The 18,641-nt window shown below is 55.5% G+C and overlaps 1 protein-coding gene across 1 annotated transcript in view; it reads right to left on the bottom strand.

Annotated features, from left to right (window-relative positions):
* The window catches only part of SHANK2 (SH3 and multiple ankyrin repeat domains 2), a 428,866-nt gene that overhangs the window by 297,345 nt on the left and 112,880 nt on the right, over window positions 1–18,641 (bottom strand). Inside the window, exons 4-5 of the mRNA XM_023518280.1 lie at window positions 11,099–11,405; window positions 1,632–1,801 (exon numbers count right to left, since the gene is read on the bottom strand). Of these exons, the coding sequence (XP_023374048.1) occupies window positions 1,632–1,801; window positions 11,099–11,405 (477 nt within the window). The remainder of the gene's footprint in view (window positions 1–1,631; window positions 1,802–11,098; window positions 11,406–18,641) is intronic.

The following is an 18,641-nucleotide window of genomic DNA, read 5'->3' as shown; positions in this document are numbered from 1 at the left end:
GTTTGTGGTATCTTAACCAGTGTAGCGCTGTCACCTGAGCAAACTGGCAAAAGGAAGGGAAGGAACTCACGGGTGAGAAACATCCGAAGCCAGAATCTCTACAACTTAGTGTGCTAATGTGCAGAACACAACAGAAAATTACAAGACACACGAAGACCTGAGACAGCGGTTCTCAAACCGTGGGTCGCGACCCCTTTGTAACAATGAAAATACATCGCAGCATTAGGAAGGTTGAGAACCACTGACCTAAGACAATGAAACACGTTCTCGAGAAAAGAGAATCAACTGAGCCCAAACCCAAGATGAACCCGATGTCGGAATCTACATATTGGGATTTAAAAATGGCAATTAAACGCCAATCCACAATGTCTTAAAACGTGTGTTTTCAGTGAGCAAAAAACCTTATTAGAGTAAGGAAGTCTTGGCAAATAAAAAGAAACAATAAAGTCATACACATGGAAACCCTAGTAAACATACAATTTCTGAAATCATGAAACTCACAAGATGGATTTAATAGAGAAGTTTCAAAAGAAAAAGGAAGTGAACTTAAAAACAGATCAGTAAAAGTGTAAGGTGAAGAAAAATGATTGAAATGAAAATAAATAGAGCTCTGGGGATTTATCTGATGCTACCGAGTGATCACATGTGTGTGTAGCTGGAAAGAGAGCGGGGCTCTCCCTTCATTATATTACTGCCGTAACCCCCATGAAGCCAGCTTGATTAGTGCCCAGAACTAATTGGGAAAGGAACGGAGTAAATTAACTACTACAGGGCAAACGGCCACTCAGTGGGGAAGGCAGGATTTGAACATCCCTTTCCGACTTCAAAGGAGCACACCTTTCATCCTGTGCCAAGTGTCTTCTGGAGGCCTGTCCTCCAACAGCAGGGCCTGGGCACAGTGCCCAGAGTGTTCCATCAGCCCCCGTGTGGCCCCTGTAGCCCACACCTGCTCTTCTCTGCTCTCTCCTGTGGAGATTCAGCAGAGGCTTCAGATACCACCTCTCCAACTTCTCTGGGACCTACACACACCACTACTGCATCCATCATCCTGATGTGCCTCACACACCTCACCTCCCCGCTCCAGGAAAGAACCATCGCTGGCTCCCCAGTACCCTGCAAACAAAGTCTAAGTCACAGGCCTGGCATTTACAGCAGCCCTCAGCAGGCTTTTTAACTACAATTCTCAGGATCCTGCTTTGGGAATCTTTCCTCCCAGCCTGGCAAACTCATTTCCTTTGAATGCTGCAGGCCTACAGGTGTCGGCCCATGCTGGACTGTCCACCTGGGTACCCAAACTGACCTATGCTAGGGCCTGCCCCAGTAACTTCTGACTCTTGGGGATTTTCTGGCTCTGCCCATCAATGGCCCCAAGTGGCTCTCCCTGCACTTCCCATGGCAGAATGTCATTCCAGACACACGTGTGTTTCTTCCCTAACAGACCTACCTAGCATTGGGACCAGTCGCTCTGCTCCCTATTCCTGCCCTTCCGGGGCTCTGTATTTTCCTTGGGGGCTCCCAGATGCCTCAGATACTGTCCCCAACCCCCAGCAGGGCAGCTGAGAGGGTAAAAAGAACCTTCAGGCCCCTGGCCTGACCTTGCCCCCAAAAGGGGATGACCAGCAGACACTGACCTTTGACCCTGTCACCGCGATGAAGGGGGATCTCGCCGTCGACTTGGGGCTGGTATGGCTTGACGACGACAAAGAGCCTCCCGGGCACGGCGCTGTAGAGCTTCCTCTTGGGCCCCGGGTATTCGAAGGCCGAGAGTGGGTCCTTGTTGGCACCAGAAGCAAAGGGTGACCTGAGTCAGAAGAGAGGGCCAGAGAGAGAGAGAGGAGTGAGTCACAGGCCATACTCTGGACACTGCAGCCGGTCCATTTAACAAATTCTGTGCAGCCAGCAGCCAAGGTGGAACTCGAGATGCCAGATGGTGATGGAGACGTGAGCAGGCCCAGGGGACATGGCTATGGTTAAAAGAGTTAAGTCAGTCCAACTAATCCACTTCCATCCGGGTGTATCCACAGAGAACAGAAAGCAGGGTCTCCAAGAGACCTGTGTACCCACGTTCACAGTGGCCAAGAGGCAGAAGTCACCCAGGTGTCTGTAAACAGACGAGTGAACAAACAAAATGTGGCCTACTGTGGAGTATTACTCAGCCTCGAAGAGGAAGGAGATTCTGACACATGATAGGACATGGGCAGACCTTGAGGACACCAAGCTGAGTGAGACGCCCAGAAAGTCAAACGCCCTATGACACCGTTTATATGAGGCCCCTCGTGTAGCCAAACTCATGGGCCTTAACCCAGCCCAGCGATGCGAGGTGCAGGACAGAGGTTTTCACAGATGAACCTGCTAAGTGGCTTGTCCTACCAGTGTCACTGCACTGTTTGGATGGGTGATAAGAGCTGTCTTCCCCGTGTGGGCCAGTGGGCACATCCACCTCCCACCCTGGGCAGTGACAGCCAGGAAGCATCACCTCACTCCCCTTCCCAGGACAGGAGCCTTTGGAAATAAACCCACCCTCATGGACAGGGAAGAAGCTGGACAGGGACTGCAGGACCACATTGTAGAGAATTCTGCTCAGAAAGACACCAGGGATCAGTGTCTCCCAAGAGGACATGAAGCCCTGGGGAAAGAGTGCTAGATTAATGACACAGGAGGGAAGGTTCCAGAATCAGAAGCACATCTGAGTCTGGGGAGAGGGGAGGATGGATTCATGCCACAATTCACGACCGGGAGGGAGGGGTGCCCTGCTACGGTTCTCTCAAACTACAGGTGCTATGACCTCTGGGACCACAGAGCCAGCCTGGATCTTTTCATGAGAAAAGTGAAAAAAAGCCCCATTTACATGGGGACCAATGCAAAACAGGCTTGCAGAGAAATTCCAGAGGCCAAGGTGACACTCGCTTTGGTGTTTAATGTGGATCCCACATGCCTTCTGTACTATAAGCACGTACTCCTGATAAATGCTTCCAGGTTTGTCTGGGCTCGGTAAATTCACAAAGGCCAACAGCGCTGTACTCAGCAGTGTGATGGTGAGGTGTGGCCAGGAGACCCATGTGGATGTGTTTGAGGAGCCCAGGCTGCAGGTGTGAAGTCGGGGCTGTGGTAGGCTAAGTTTCAGCCTACAGTAATCTGCCAGCAAGGAGCAGATCAGGACTAAACACGAGGTCTGTCTTCCTGTCCCCAAGATCAGGACTAAACCCAAAGTCCAGACTCATCCTTATCAGTGTGGAGCATGGAGAAGGTAGGACACTGGGCTGGTCATCAGACCTCTTGTAGGACCAGTGGGAGGCTTGGGCATGTGTCCCTGGACTCCAAGGACGCTGGGCAGGGGAGAAGCTATGGGCAGCAGTGACTCACTGTCCCTAGGGCCACCATTCCTCCTCTAAGGCTTCTTCCAATCTGATCACAGCCACAGAAGTGGAGATCACAGACCCCTGGGGCATAGGTGCCCCACATGAGTTGTCACTGCCACACAGACTGAGCTCACCTTCCTCAATACTCCCTCCTTGCCTGAACAGCCACACCTCGGTGTGCGCAGCCAGTAAAATTGGCCTTGCGATTGTCCCGAGGAGCTAGTGCTCCCCTCAGTAGATGTCATTTATCCCTATGTGACACCTTGAGAAGTCCTGGAGTGGCGACTCCTCCAAGAGGCAGTTGTGTGACCTCTTGCCCCAGGCCTCGCTCAGCAAGCCAGCTGGCTGCAGAGAGCAAGGATGTGGACCTGCCTGTGCCACGCAAGGGTATGGGAAATGCAGGGGCAGCCCTGCCAGGGAGGTCCCCATCACGGAGGCGTCCCCCAGCCTGCTGTGTGCACTGCATCTGGGCTCATTCACACACCTCACTGCAGCCTGCTGTGGGGCTGGACTGGCCCAGCATAGAGTGAGTGCAGAGAATCCAGAGGGGCTAGCCGTGACAGCTCCTCTGGCCCTGTGTCTCCGGCTATCTCCAGTCTGGCTCCCACTCTGAACACAGAGGTGAGTCCTGTCCACCAAGGGGACAGCCCAAGGCTCCCTGCCCCACCAGGTGACAGATCCAGGTGACCAAGATCTCACCTGCGTATAAAGGTGCCTCAGTCCTAGGATGTCTCAGAATCACACCCTCTTGCCGGCCCTGTGGCCCAGGAGAGGCTCCCGGGAGGGGGCGGCGGGCGTGCATGCTGCGGCTCCCTCCATCCTGCCCACACCCACATAGGGAAGATGAGTCTGATGTCCACCCACCCAACCGCCCGTGCCTTCCTTATGTTCTGGCCATGAATAGCAGACGGAATTCCAACCAACAAGGGCCAGATCCCCAAATTCTCCACGTTAGAAAACTGGTACACGGGGTGACGTGGATGGTGATTTGAGCCACTTCCCAGCCGTCATGGGTGAGAGGGACCGGCCTACACACTGCACTTTCTCTCTGTTCACTCATTGTTCTGCAGGTACCTAGCAGGTGGGACGTGGGCTTGGGACTGCGCAGGTCTAACAGACCCGTGAATATGAGACATGGACGCAGCCCTCGTAGGACTGACAGGTGGCAGGACAGCAGCACGAGACAGTGGGGTCCATCTTCACATGTCCACTGGGTAGGCACAGGGTGGGGACCATAGACCGAGGTCAGGGCCTGCACAGACTTCCCCGTGTAGGGCTGGAAGAGGGGGCGAGGCCATGGGAAAGGCTCTGCTGGGACGTTCAGGGCAAAATCGATGCCATACAGACCCATGATGCCATCAGACAGGCACGAGGCCACCCTGGCTGCAGCATCAGAGCTGACAGAAGGTTTGGGTGAAGAGGGCCCTGTGGCCATCCCAGGGGAGACAGAGGGCTGGGCTGATACACAGGGTCATGGGAGAATAAGAGATACGCAATATCAAGGGGCTGAGTCACTCAGACCTGGGGACCTACTACACATTGGCCCACACAGAAGATGAGTGAAGGAGGCAGAGAGCCGCCAGCCTGGGGCTCCGTGGAGGGGGAAGGATCAAATGTAGGAGGCCCCAAGCTCAGAGCCAGGAGAGGGAACTGGACACTGACCCACAGCTGCTGTGATCACCCCAGCACCCGGGATACCTGCTCATCTCATCTACCTGAACTACCAGACACCAGCTGTGCCTCAGCTTCACTGGGCGTCATATCAGTCCTATTAAACTCTGTTGACCGGGTGGGCTGGTGTGGTCAGACTGAAGTCCCCCAGGCGCGCCAGTGCTGTCCTCCTCTCTGGCTTCCTGGGACCAGGCGGAGGATACACAGGTTGGCCTGCACACCTGTGCATCAGAGCTCACCCTGCCTCTGTTGTTCTGATGATGGTGGCCCCTGTACCTGCCCTCAGGGACTTGGGACTATCTGGAATGTCCTGTCCCACAGACCCCAGCTGCTGCTTCAGGGAGGGGAGCAGGGCTGGAACCATAGGGGCAGCCATTATCGGACTTTGGAGAAAACAGTCAGATACTCTAGGCTAAGCAAGGGGCCAGTCTGGCCAGGGCAGGGAGAGGAGCGATGTGCTCCAAACCTACCCTGAGCCCGGGTCCAGTTCACTTCCTGACAACTTCAGCGTCTGCAGAGGCCTGCCCCTCCCTGAAGCCTGGCCTGTCTCCATCTCTGGCTGGTGTGAATCTCAACCTGTGTGAGCACCAACTCTGTCACTCCACATCCTCAGTGCCAGAGACTGACAAGTCCCCTCCATCACGTCTGGTGGGGAACATGTGCATTCACTTCTGTATGGGAAGCACCTAGTAGAAACTGGGGGATCCCCAGTGGGCCCAAACTCTCCATGACACACCCCTGCTCCCCAGGTGCAGGTGACAAGATGGCCCCCCATCAGCAGGGCCAGGCCACCCATGTTATGGGTCAGGACAGGGCGCAGGGAAGTGAGCAGCAGACGCCTCCCTCATCCCAGAAAGCAGATCTCTGCTCCAATGGGAGCAAACCTTGGTGTCCTGGTTCCCCTGTCCCCAGGAAGGCAGGAGAGGGCACACGGTAGGGTACAAAGACCAGAGGCCCAAGTATCCCAGTGCTACCTGCACACACAAGCCTGATGAGAGAAGGCTTGATCCCCACGAAGGGCTTCACAGGGGAGGCAGACCCCACTGCAAATCCTGGCACCCCAGAACCTCCCAGAACCCATGTTTGCCTCTATAGGGAGCAGGTGGGTGCCCATGATTTCTGAAGTCTAATAGGTCCTGTTGTCTCTCTGCAACCCTGCTCATCAATGTGAGCAGCTGTCTCCTGCCTGGCGTCCTCTCAGAGCAGGACGATCCCCAAGGCAGATGTCACCTTCCCCAGGAAAGGGACCTGGATGCCGACCTGGATGCCAACCTGAAGCTGCTGCCATCACCCCAATGCCAAGGCCCGTTCATCTACCTGAGCTTCCCACAGTGCCGATCAGGGAAACAAAAACAACTTGAGTAACAGAGAGACTTTCCTAAGCACCTCTGGGTTCTGCCAGATGAGGCCAGAGTCTCTGGCTTAGCATTCCGTGTGCGCGCACGGGCAGGGGAGAAGGACCTGGCTCGGAGGACAGCAGTGTCCCAGCCTGACAGCCAGCAAGTGGCACTGGTGTTAACCTCCACCTACCAGACAGAAGGACCCAAAGCTTTCTCCTCTGCCCAGTTAAGCCCACCCAGGAAACCTGTGTCTGATGACATGGGGACCAGACATTCCTTCATGTGGGGTGAGGCTGGGGTGGCCCCCAAGACTGGCTGCCCAGACTTCCCCAAGACTGGTTGCCCAGACTTCAAAGAAACATATCAAGAGCCTTCTGAACCTGGGTAAGACCCATTGCCACCTGACAGAGACCGCCATAGTGGGTGACAGGAAGGGGAATGGCAGATTCAGGTGTTCCCAGAATGTTCTCAGGACCGTGGCCCCACCATACCAGTGGGTACCACCAGAGGGCACCATGCCCAGCAGGCAGACTGGGGAGGTTCCCAGGAGGAAGAGGACCCAGAGACTGTGCAGGGACAGTACTTCCCAAACCATAAGAAAACAAACTGGAAGGGACAGAGGAGAGGGAGGGATGGAAGAACTGTGACAAGCAAAGGTGGGCAGGAGACCCCAGAGAAGATGGGACAAGTGTGGGGTGTCCTCTCTCCCCAGAGGGACAGCCCTGCCACAGCCTATGGGTTGCCTGGGAGGGGTCTGGGGGACACTGATGGTTCTAAGCCTAAATTGTGGCCTCCAAGACCCCTTGGAGACCCTTTAGTTAGAAGGAACGTTGCCGAATGCTAGCTTCCAGATGGGCCAAGAGAGCTCCACGGGCAGCTTAGCCGTGAGGGCTGGCCCACTCCTGCTGGGCGCTGCGGTGGCATCTCCACCCGGGAGGCATGCCCTGCCCTCCACCAGGAGGAAGGGAATTCTGAATTCTCAGCTGGGTTTCTGGGCCTCAGATTGGTGTTTAGGCCTGGGAAGGGCGCAGAGTGGCCAGCCTGGGAAAGGGCAGAGACGCATAGAGGGGACACAGGGCCTGGTCTAGGGCCGGCCTTGCTCAGGATGCTGCATCTCCCTCCCTTTTGGCCATCTCTGCTTCTCCTGCCTCTTAGCCTAGGCCAGTGTCCACCACCTGGACAGTGGCACCTGATGTCTCCAAGGTGGCTGAGGAGGTCTTCCTAAACTGTCCACAATGACAAATCTGAGAGTGGCAGACACCAGATACGACATCAGCATGCGTTATGTCACTTAATCCTCCTCCACAGGCCCAGAATAGAGACTGGTGTCACTGATCCCACTTCACATTTGAGGAAACAGAGGCACAGAATAGTCAGGTGATCTGCCCAAAGTCACACGCCAGGCAGGCAGAGTTAGGGGCAGCCCTGAGTCTGGCACAGCATGTGGGTTGGGCAGACAGGGGCTCCCTCCACCCCTGACAGTCCCGTGGGCACGGGGAGCCCCAACCCCCACCTCCTGTCCCGACAACAACCTGAATGGACTCTGGGGGACCCAAGGCATCCTCCCCACAGTGTCCATGAGCACTGCCCAGCAGGTCCACTCTGCCCTGGGAAAGAACTGGCTTTTCTGGAAGAGCAGAGCGGGGCAGACCCAGGAGGGAGGGGGCTGGCTTAGAGCCCACCTCCTGCTGCCCCCAAAGGCCCTGAGCTGTGCTGTAAGGCCTCATGTTGCATCCTCCAGCCTCAGGGCTGCCCCCAGTCACCACTTCCCTGCCCAAATTAAGGTCATTTCTATGCCATGGGGGTGTCTCCCTGGCGAGGGCCAGGCCCTGGTCCCACAGCCAGGGAGCAGAGTCCACAGGGAGCCCGTGGCCACAGCTGGCTTTCAGGACATTCAGACACAAATGTGGTCAGCGCACCAGCCCAAATGCCCTGGTCGAATCACCGATGGCCTTGTGGCAGCACAGGCCTGCTATCTGGGGAGTTCTTGGATAACCCCGTCGAGGGGACGATGGGCACGGAGGGAATCTGTCCCTAGTGCCGCTCACTGTGTACAGACACGTCTGCACCCCTCGTGCACATGGCCCTGCACACCAAGGCAGCACCACAGTTCCTACCCTTAGCCCGGGATGCCTCCAGGAGATGCCCAAAGGGGCACGCTGCCTCCAATTCTCCATCCCACCTGCCCAAGGTGTGGGCAAATACTCCCACTGTGGTCTCCTCAGAGAGGAGGTCCTGGTTAGGACAGTGGGGTCTTGGGAAGAAAGGACCGGCCAGCTCATTGTACCCACCCAGGGCACCCTTCTCACACCTCAATTACCATCACACAGCTACCATCATCAATGAGGGGTGGATCCTGGGCAGAAAAACATGGGACAATTAATCAGGAAGATGGGGACAAAGCCAAAGGAGGCAGGCTGACGGGTCAGGGTCACCCACAAGGACAGCACTCACTGATGGGGACAGCCAGAAGCCCACACTTAGGGGACAGTGCCCTGGGTTTGCACTGAGAACAATAGCAGAGCTGGACAGCTGGTCACCCTACCCGATGGTTCTAGATGACAATGGGAGATAGTCTTGGCCAAACTCTGGGCCTTGAGTCGAACTTGGATTTGAGCGCTAGGGACCAGTGTGCACTGAGCATTTCCTAGGACAGGCGTGGGGCCAGGCAGCTGCCCTGAGCTCCTTGGTTTAATCTTGAGTCTGAGGTTGGTCTGTGCAGGATCTTTAGTTTATAGCTGACCAGGAGGAGACACAGGGCTGGCAACTTGCCTGAGGACAGCTGCACCAGGGTCCATCCAAGAACACGTGTCCGGACAGTGAGAGCTCTAGGCAGGCTGGCAGTGCGAAGATCACACACATGCTAGTGCAGACACACACTCGTGCACACACAGGCACCTCCCCCACACCTACACAGGGAGCGGGACACTCAGACAGGGTCCTTGGGATAAGCCTAGCTGCCCTGCTCTCCACAGCTACATTGTGTTTGCAGCTGGTGCAAGTCCTGGCCATGCAGCCTTCGCTATCTTATTAGATTCAGTACTGGGGGAAGGGCACTCATTCTTTTCTAAATTACAGTCATAATTCCAGCTAAGTGTGTGAAGTGGAATTGGCTTCCCCGGGGGAACCCTTTAATTTAGCTTTCCACTGTTCTCAGCACCTGGGACTTCTCCCTCAGGGCTACTTCAGGCAAGAATCTGGACCAGGGCTGGGGACTGCATCTCCTCACCTGGCTCCAGTGAGAAGTATCCATAGGCCGAAAGGGCTAGGGCTCTGCTGGCCCTGAGGTTCAGGTCTTGACCCCACCAGTGGGTGGGCAGAACTCTCACGAAGCATTCGCCCTACAACCTCCTTTCCCCTATACCTCCTCAGCAGCAGCCCTGAGACCCGGCCTGCCTGTCACGGTCAGAGCAATTAGCTCCTTCTGGGACTACATGAGGCACTGACTCTGCCTCAAACTCACACCGAATTTGTAGGATGGAGCCCCTGGGAGGGCACAGGAGGTGATCATCCCCTTCCTTGTCATCAGTGATCTTAGCAAGACTCACTGCCTTCAGGCTTGGGCCCCAGGTGGCTTCAGAGGCCAGGGAGGAGCACACTGGGGTAGGAGTCAGGGACCTGAATGCTGAGCAGTGCCATCACCAGGAGCATGTGTCAGCCAGGAGGACGCAGCCCACACCTGAGTGAGCACCCCAGACTCCAGAACTTGGGGCCCAGAGGCCTGACTCAGGGAGCTGGCACTGTGAACTCACAAGACAGCTATTTCCACGTGAGAACACGGCAGTGTCAACAGCACCAAAGACTATCGATCACTGACACTTTCATGGCTCAGACCAATGTTGACCCCAGCCCCTGAGGCCTCAACAACAAGCTGACCCCTGGGAAGTCCCTTATCTTGCCTGAAACGTTTAGAAAGCAGCGTGACAAGACTGAGAGTGTGCTGGGGAATTGGCGCTCTGAGTGCGAATCCAGCTCCTGCTGTACAGGAGGCAGAAGACCCAGTGCTGGATGCCCAAGGGGAGTGCTGGCCAAGAGGGCATAGGCAGGTCCCCTAGCCTGCCCTATGCTGACCTGTGTCCTTATCTATACAGTGGGGTGAGGAAGGGGTTCCTGTCGAAGGGGAATGCTTCAGAGACTGAGACCTCCTCGGTGCACCTGCTGAGCTGGGGCACACAGAGTCCCCTCATGGAAGCACTACTGAGACTGGCCCCACGGCTGCTGGTGAGACGGCCAGCTCCAGTGTTCTTATCTGTGCCAGGTACTGTCACTATTACCAGTGTGTGAGTTCATCTGGACACAGCGTGTCTGCAGGTTTGCAGATGTGGACTCGGGAGAGCGCTTGGTACAGACGGGACTCGCCGCCTGGCTCCCTTCCTGCCCCACGTTTGCTTTGAGCACCAGGAAGTCCACATACAAGGAAAGGAAACAAGTTCCCAGACAGCAGCAGCCCCCTCCCCCCAGAGGGCTCCGCTCAGCCTCCCTCCCACACCGGCCCAGAGCTGTAAGCGAGCACATGAGGCTCAGGAGAAGGACCCCTGGACCCCGAGGTGGTCATTTCAGATGGGACAGTGGGCAGAATATAGACTTTAAAGTTCCCTGGATAGCCGGCTTGGAATAAAATAGGCTTTCTGTTCGACCTCTGGGTGTCCCCCAGGTTGGAGGAACCAGGCTCACAGCAGGCAGAGGTCCCCTGCCCTTGGCACTCGTGGGAGCCCCACTGCCCCTTACCCGACGTGCCGGTGCCTCTTGCCATCCTCGCCTGCACCCAGCCTGTTGAGCGACGGGGACCTGCTGCGGGGCCCGGGGACGTAGTTCCCGATGGTCTTCACAGCACCATCAGGCCTGCTGGGCGTTGCCTGCAGCAGCTGCGGCGAGAGGCTGCGGTGGGAGACGGCCGGGGGGCAGACAGCCCAGTCGGGCACACTGGCGTTGAGGTTGTTGTCGCTGTTGGAGCGCAGCAGGACCCGGGGGGCGGCCAGCGTGCTGGGGGGCCGCCGCCTGCGGTTGGAGTAGGCCGGGGCCTCCCGGAAGGGCACTGCAGGGAGAAAACAGGGAGAGAGGCAGGTGAGCAGGTCATCTGAGCCGGGGTGGCACCAGCCTGCATGCGTCCGAGCCCCATGCGAGCCGGGAGAGGGGGGCGTTGTGTTCTGTGCCCGGTCTCCTGCCAGACCCCCAAGGCCCAGAACTCAGCCCTGACACAGAAACAGAGAGACGTGGTTGGGACTTGAGACGTCCCTGCTGCAGGGAGACTCAAGCAGACACTGCACATGGAAGGGACGCGGGGTCTGCACTCCCACCCAGCCAGTGCCCAGCCCTCAGCCAACTCCAACACGTGCAGACGGGAGCTTCATCTCACAAAGCAGGCAGGGTGCTGAGCTGGGGCAAAGCTCCTCTTCTTGAGGATCTGAACACGGCCTCTCCTGTGGGCTGGATTTTGACCCCCTGCCACTTAACTGACAAAGTCCTAACCCCCAGCATCTCAGAATGTGATAACATTTGGAGATAGGCCTTTACAGGGGTTATTCAAGGGCAGGTGGTCATCAGAGTAGGCCCTAATCTGGTGTCAGATTAGGCAATTAGGACACACACACACACACACAAAGGGATGACCACAGAGGACACAGGGAGAAGGTGGCCGGGCCGTCTGCAAGCCAAGGAGGCCTTGGAGGGACCCACCCTGAGACACCTTGATCCAGAGTGTGAGATGATAAATATCTGGTGTTTGAGCCACCCCATCTGTGGTGTATGCAGCCTGAGCAAACGAGTATGGACTCCAAAGCTACTGGTCACAATGAGACCCCTCAGTGCCGGCCACCAATGCTCCTTCCTCCGTCTCGTATGAGGAGGCAAAGGCAGGCACACCTTGTTTGGCTCCCACTAAAGCTCTAGCTAGCACAAGGCCCTCCTCTGCTGATTCTGTGTTCCCAGGCACTTAGAATAAGGGCAGCAACCCCCTCAGAGCCCTGAGTGATGGTGGCCACATCGCCGCAGCCCGGGGCCACTCAGAGGGCTGAGCCTGACACAGTAGCTGCCTTTCCTAAGACGAAGCATCTCCAGGAACGTGGCCTCCACGCTGCTCCGGAGTCTCAGACACCACAGACTACCCAACACGCTGGGTTCTTCCCGGCTCTTTGATGCCCAAGGCAGCTTTTCCATTGGCCACAGGATTTACACCCTGGAGGCAGACTCTACACTTGGCTCTAAAGTTTACACTGCCCACGGCCAGGGCTGCCATTCGCAAACTGTAAGCTGCAGAGCAAGAGAAGCACGTGTCCTGCTGGGGCAGTGACTCTAAGAACGGGACCTTAATGCCTCAAAGGAGAAGAATGTCAGGAGTAATTCAGTACATAAGTGGCAATGCCAGAGCTCTGGGGACAGAGGTGGTGCTGGCGGAGCTCACAGGACAGAGGTGATGCTGGTGGAGCTCACGAGGACAGAGGTGGTGCTGGCGGAGTGCACAGGACAGCCGTGACCCAGGGCGCTCTTGCTACCTGCCCAGGGTAAGGGCAGCCCAGGAGAACATGGCTGGCAGCCCAGCCTGAGAAGCCGCACAGAAAGGCACAAGGCTTCCTGGGGACACAGTTTGGACTTCGCACAGTTGGGCTTCAGGACAGTTGGTGACAATGTGGAAGTGACACACTGGGGACGCCGTCACCCACAAGAAAGACCTCATCCTGGGGACGGGGGCCTGTGTGTGTATTTTGCTGGTCATGAGGGAAAACCACACCGATTTCCCCTCCCCGTAAGAGGGCAGAGGCTTAAAAACAATTGTGGAACAAATGAGTGTTCACCAATGAGGCTTTGAAAAATGCAATTGGTCACGAGAGTGTCTGGGTGATCTGGGAACTGCCTGGCATGGGTGGGGGTGGGGTAGGGTGTATTAAAAGACTTTGCAAAGGGCTGGCAAGCCCAGAGCCTCAGAGAGCAACTGTCTTTCATTCAGAGGTCATGGCTGGAAGAGTGTACTGGTGTGAAGCACACAGGGAAGCAGAAAGCAGCCCCAGAGCTTCTCGGCTTCCCGGAACCCTAGGGTGAGCAGCCGGGCCTCTCCCTGACTGACCATGTGGCAGTGAACCTACACGACCCCCACTCCAGGAAAGACTGGCTCCTGCGACTGACACCACCCTCCGCCAAGCTCCTGCTCCCCGACAATACAGCCAAGACGCCTGTTCTGACCATGTACCTGGGGGAGGCACACCCTTAACAGCAAAGCAGTGACACCTGGGCAGAGCCCTACTGCTCGCCAAGAGAAACACATTAGGGAAGTAGAGTCTGGGCAGGGACAGAACGGACAAAATTAACCATAACCCCCAGGTGAAAATTTCATGCTGTTCACAGCTGATAACAAATAACGTCCCAGAGGTAAATTTTGGTGACTAATGTCAGACAATAGGCATAGATCAAAGGCTGGATTTGGTTTTCTTTTTAATATATAAATTCCAAAGAATCAGAGTAGAGATTTCGAGAGGGGGAAGAATTCACGTGTGTGGGGGGCGGGCAGGTACACCCTCAGAAGATTAAAGAACACAGAGCCAGGGCACTTTCCAGCACGTTTTATCCTGAGCACCAAGCAAGTCACTCAAATGGAGTCACATAGGTGACATTAGGGTGAACGTTTTAATGAAAATTACCTTGCCTGATTACCAAGATTCATATTAAATTAGTTTCCGGAGCACTGAAATTTCTTCAGTGTTTATTTTATGATGAGCTTGGGCTGAGAAGCACCTTCCTAATTTCTTTAAAGTCACAAATCTTCTGATTTCATAAACTAAGAGCTTCTGTCTGACAAAATTCATCTAACTGAAACCGTCCATGGAAATGATGATTTTTTTTTTTGTGAAAAGGGTTAAAAATAACTCTTTTCCTGTCTGAAAACGATTAATATTCCACCCAACTGTTTCCTTCTTTCAGGCAATCTGCAAACTCTTCAGTGGGTGGGTATTTTCTTAGCTGTCTGAACATGTGTTTATTTATTTATGTATATATATATATATATATATATATATTCCCCCCCACAATAAAAAATCACACAAGGTATGACAAAAAAGCATATGCACTTTTAAAGTCTGCCACACTGCCTTCTGCATCCAACTCCCTAAAACTGCAACCCGGGCACAGCCACGAAGAGCTGCGAGTGGTCCAGGAGGGCGTCCACCTCCTCCGAGCCACCAGCCATGTGCCCAACCTTCCCTAGCAAGTGCCTGGCAGCCCACTGGTAACCGGCAGACTGGAGTCAAAACTTCCTTTTTTCCCTCCGAGGACCTATTGTCCAACGTGCTCTGGGGCACAGCCTCCATGGACGGGCATTCCGGAATGCAATTCGACAAGGAGGCTGGAGGCTCCGGAGCACTGACAATAAACCACCACCTTCAACCGTGTTAATATTCCGGACCAAGTAAGACAAAACCGTTATCACGAAGCAGAAGTAATCATTATTCCCTTGCATGACACGGATTAATAGCTAGTAATTTCAGGAGGAACTGGAGTCCCTCTGTGCCCCCAAGAATCAGCGAGAACCCGCTAATTCCCCTGCCCCCGGCTCCCTGCAGACTCTTCCTTACCTTCCTTCTTGGTGAAGGCATTTAACAAAGACTTCATCTTTCCTCTGACTTTGGCAGCGGTCCGCTCATTATATAACCTTCTCGGAGGGGAGGAAGGAGACGCGTGCAGCCCAGCCCCTCGGCGCTAGAGCGGCTGGGACCCGGGGAGAGGTGGCAGGCGTCTGGGCATGGTGCACTTCCGAGCATAGCTGGGCACGCCAGACCCAGCGCGCTGGTGACAAAGCCCACCCCATATTGTGTCTGTCAGCTGGGAACCAACTGTGCATAGACTGGGGCAGTTCTCAGAGCCGGCTCCCGCTCCCGGCGCGTCATGTGAGCCCAGCTACTCTGCTTTTGTGCTCAGGGCATCTAGGCAGAGGCTCCCCCGGAGGGCTGAGGCTGACTGAGCGTCCTCAAGCTGGTGGCTGGGAAACAACAGGAGGCATTTGTGAGCTTGATCCCCAGCTAGCCAAGGAAACTCGGGCTAGTGCCGGGTGCTCCATTGCCTGTAGCTAAATATAATGCTCTGTTGCTTTTCTATTTTGTAAAAAAAAAAAAAAATCTTTCTTTAAAAAAAATGCCAAGTTTGTTTGTCAGCCAGTAAATGTGGCAAGAAAGTTAAAGGAAACAAATATCCATGCCCCCGGCGAGCCTCACGCCAGACCAGACCCACGTCCATCAGGCAGGCACCGGCACTCTGGAATTTCAGAACGCGACCCATATTTCCGCTGAAGAGAGTCAGAGCCGAGAGGACCCATTACATCTCTGCCCTCCCCTCAGCTGGTAATTACCCTGCTCAAAACCAGAGTCCACCCCTCCCACTTTTTTTTTTTTTTTTTTAAAGAGATAAGAAAACAGTTCAATGGAGACCTAGGCACTGCTGGCCCTGGTTCCCCAGGCAGCTGATTAAAAAAAAAAAGCCCTTCAGAGTCCCATTTCTTTAGCATTTCCACCCTGACAGAAGCCTAGGAGGGGCAGAGAGTCCAGCCCTTGGACGCATTGTGCTGGGAAACACTTGTCTGCACAGCACACACAGGGGGGCAGACGCAGGCGGGTGAGCTCTGCAGCAGAGCTCAGAGCTGTTCCTACACCGGGAGAAAGGTCTTCTGAAGCTCAGAGAGGCATCCCAGGGGCAAGGCTCTAGGCTCTGTGCTCTGTCTGTCGCTAGGGCTGTAATTAAGTGCATGTTTTTTCAGCTGCTAAGAGAACTGCTTCCCAAATTAAAAAAAAAAAGGGGGGGGGGAGAAACATGAGACAAGAGGAGGAAAAAGCGACTAGAACACCAAAGTTGAACTCCATATGGTCGACACACTTCGTGTCAACAAAAATGGCAGCGCAAGAAAGAGGAGGCTGGATGCAGGCTGCCAGCAGGAGTGAGGACTGGCCCTTCGTGCAGACGAGCTCAGGACAATGTGCGCCTCGCAGTGTAGGGAGTGCGTGCCCTGTCTCAGCTCAATACTTAGACATCTCCCTGATTTAACTCACGTGACTCATCAGCCACCCCAGAATCTCACTCTGGGGACACCAGGCTGCATCCTCCATTCACAGAACTGCTCAGAGTCATTCCTAAGACTTGCACCAAGAAACGATTCTGCTACCAACAACATCACCAATGTGTCCCGCCCAGTTCACGCATCTATCTCCTTGGACATCTGGGGCAAGGTTGAAGAGCTTCCAGAAGAACCTTTCTGAAAAGCACAAGGTGTCAGCAACAAGGACACATCTGTTCTTTGTCCCACCTGAGGAAAGCAGATAACGTGTCCTCCAGGCAGACTTGCCAAGGGTCCTGAAGATAGTGGGTGTCTAGTTCATCATGGTCAGAGGCCCAGTGCCACCTAGCCAGGGATGTCACAGTGTCAGTGTGTAAAGGGATTGCCTCCATGGGCTAGAGGACCCAGCCAGGCACGCGCCTGTGCACATGGGCCCAGAGAACCCACCAAAGCTAGAGGGATTCTCTAGGAGGCTCAGCACAGCTCAGGTCCTCCCTGTCTGTGGCCAGAGAGCAGTGCCCTCCCGGGAGCATGTAGCCCCTTCCCAAGCCAAGTGCACCTCACTGTTTAGGCGACGCTGTGCCTCTGCACATTCCTGGGCTGGAGAGCTCACGTACCTGCCTGGCGCCTGAGGCCAGTGGTGACCCACAGTTGAGCAGTTCTGTAAGCTGCAGATGACCTTGGGTGGAGGACATGGGGAAGAAGCCCCTTCCTGGGGGCCAGGGGGCCATCCCACATCTTTTCTGATGTGACAAGGTGGGGACAAGACAGAGTCTTCTGCACTTGCTGAGCCTCCACCTTCAGACACAGTGAAGGCCCCTGCCCAGTCTAAAGCAGAGCAGACTGGGAAATCCCGGGACATGGCCGTGCAGCGGCACCCACCCGTGGCCCAGATGGGAATATCATTGGCTGCAATGCTGCCAACTGCAGAGAGAGCAGCTGTCCCCACAGTGCATCTGCCCACAGCAGGAGTGGAGTTGGGGAATAAAGGGGGCCCTGGGCAGCTGAGCAAGAGAAGGGGCCTTCCCCAGCCTTGGCCCCGCTGCTGGAAACATGGCTCACTGGTCTGTAGGAGAGGGCAGGCTCTGTGTCCCACCCACCTTCCCCCCTGCATTTGACGTCCCCTCAGGGTTTGAACCTGGAACTTGTGTGAGCCCACGGGGCGCAGTGGCAAGATTAAAAAGAACCCAGGTCTCCTCGGACCGCACTGGGCAGGATAGGGAGGTGGGACCACGATGATTTGAGGAATCCCAGGAAACACCCACGTGCTGAAGGATTCCTCCTGGACACTCTCAATTATTTTAATAAGTAGACAACATTTCCAGCCCCCAGCTGGAGGAAGCTGAGCAAGCCACTCTCAGAGATCAGGAGGTCAGGCCTGTGCGCAGGGCGTACTGTGTGCCCGGCCCTGGGTAGGCTCTGCCACGCAGGGTCTCAAGGACAACCCCCCAGCCATCCTGCTGTAGGAGGGGGCTGTTCCTGGCACTGGCCCCTGGTCATGAGCAGGCATGCTCTCCTTGAATGCTTCCCGTGACAGGAGGCTCACTAGCACTGTCAGAATCACTGTCCAAGAGAACATTCAGGGTCTGGACCCTCACATGACCGCAGCTGCACACTTCCAGATCTGCTGGCAGTGGCACTCTGCCCGAGGGGCACGCACCGGCTCAGGGCCCACAGATAGGCGTCTCCTTCCCCCTGGCTTCAGACAACAGGCTGTGCTGCCCTCCCTCACCACCGTCTCTTTAAACAGTGGACGTGGACCACTTCCCAGCACGACAGGAGAGCCAGGGCACCGAAAGCACAGCCTGCCTGACCATCAAAAGCCGTCTGCGTCCTTCAGTGTGTTCATCATCACACCCTGGCCCAAAGTTTCCAGGGAACCTTTGTCTGTGAGCCTCAGGAGATGGTAACCAGTGCCCGGGAATTTATTTTGCTATGTTTTATGAGCATGCCTGCAGCCTGAGGCCGCTTGCCCGCTTGGTTGGGAGAAAAGTTCTGCAACCGTCTGGGTTCTGGGCTGTCACACGGCTGCAGCTGCACACTCGGGTCCTGTGGGGACAGTGAGCTCAGCTCGAGCCCGGGGTTGACGATCTGCTTTCTCCTGCCACCAGCACACATGCTGGGCCCCTCACCCTCCTAATCACAGACCCATGACCTAGACAGGTGACCTTGGCGAGCACCCTCGCAGAACCCCAGAAATCTCCTGACACCGTTTCCATCTCTAAAGCCAGGACACTGAGG

This window comes from Otolemur garnettii, unplaced genomic scaffold (assembly GCF_000181295.1).
Source record: "Otolemur garnettii isolate 467f Iridium unplaced genomic scaffold, OtoGar3 scaffold00134, whole genome shotgun sequence".
Classification (NCBI taxonomy): domain Eukaryota; kingdom Metazoa; phylum Chordata; class Mammalia; order Primates; family Galagidae; genus Otolemur; species Otolemur garnettii.
The sequence above is the reverse complement of the archived record's forward strand: the minus strand, read 5'-3'. Positions and strand labels throughout refer to the sequence as shown.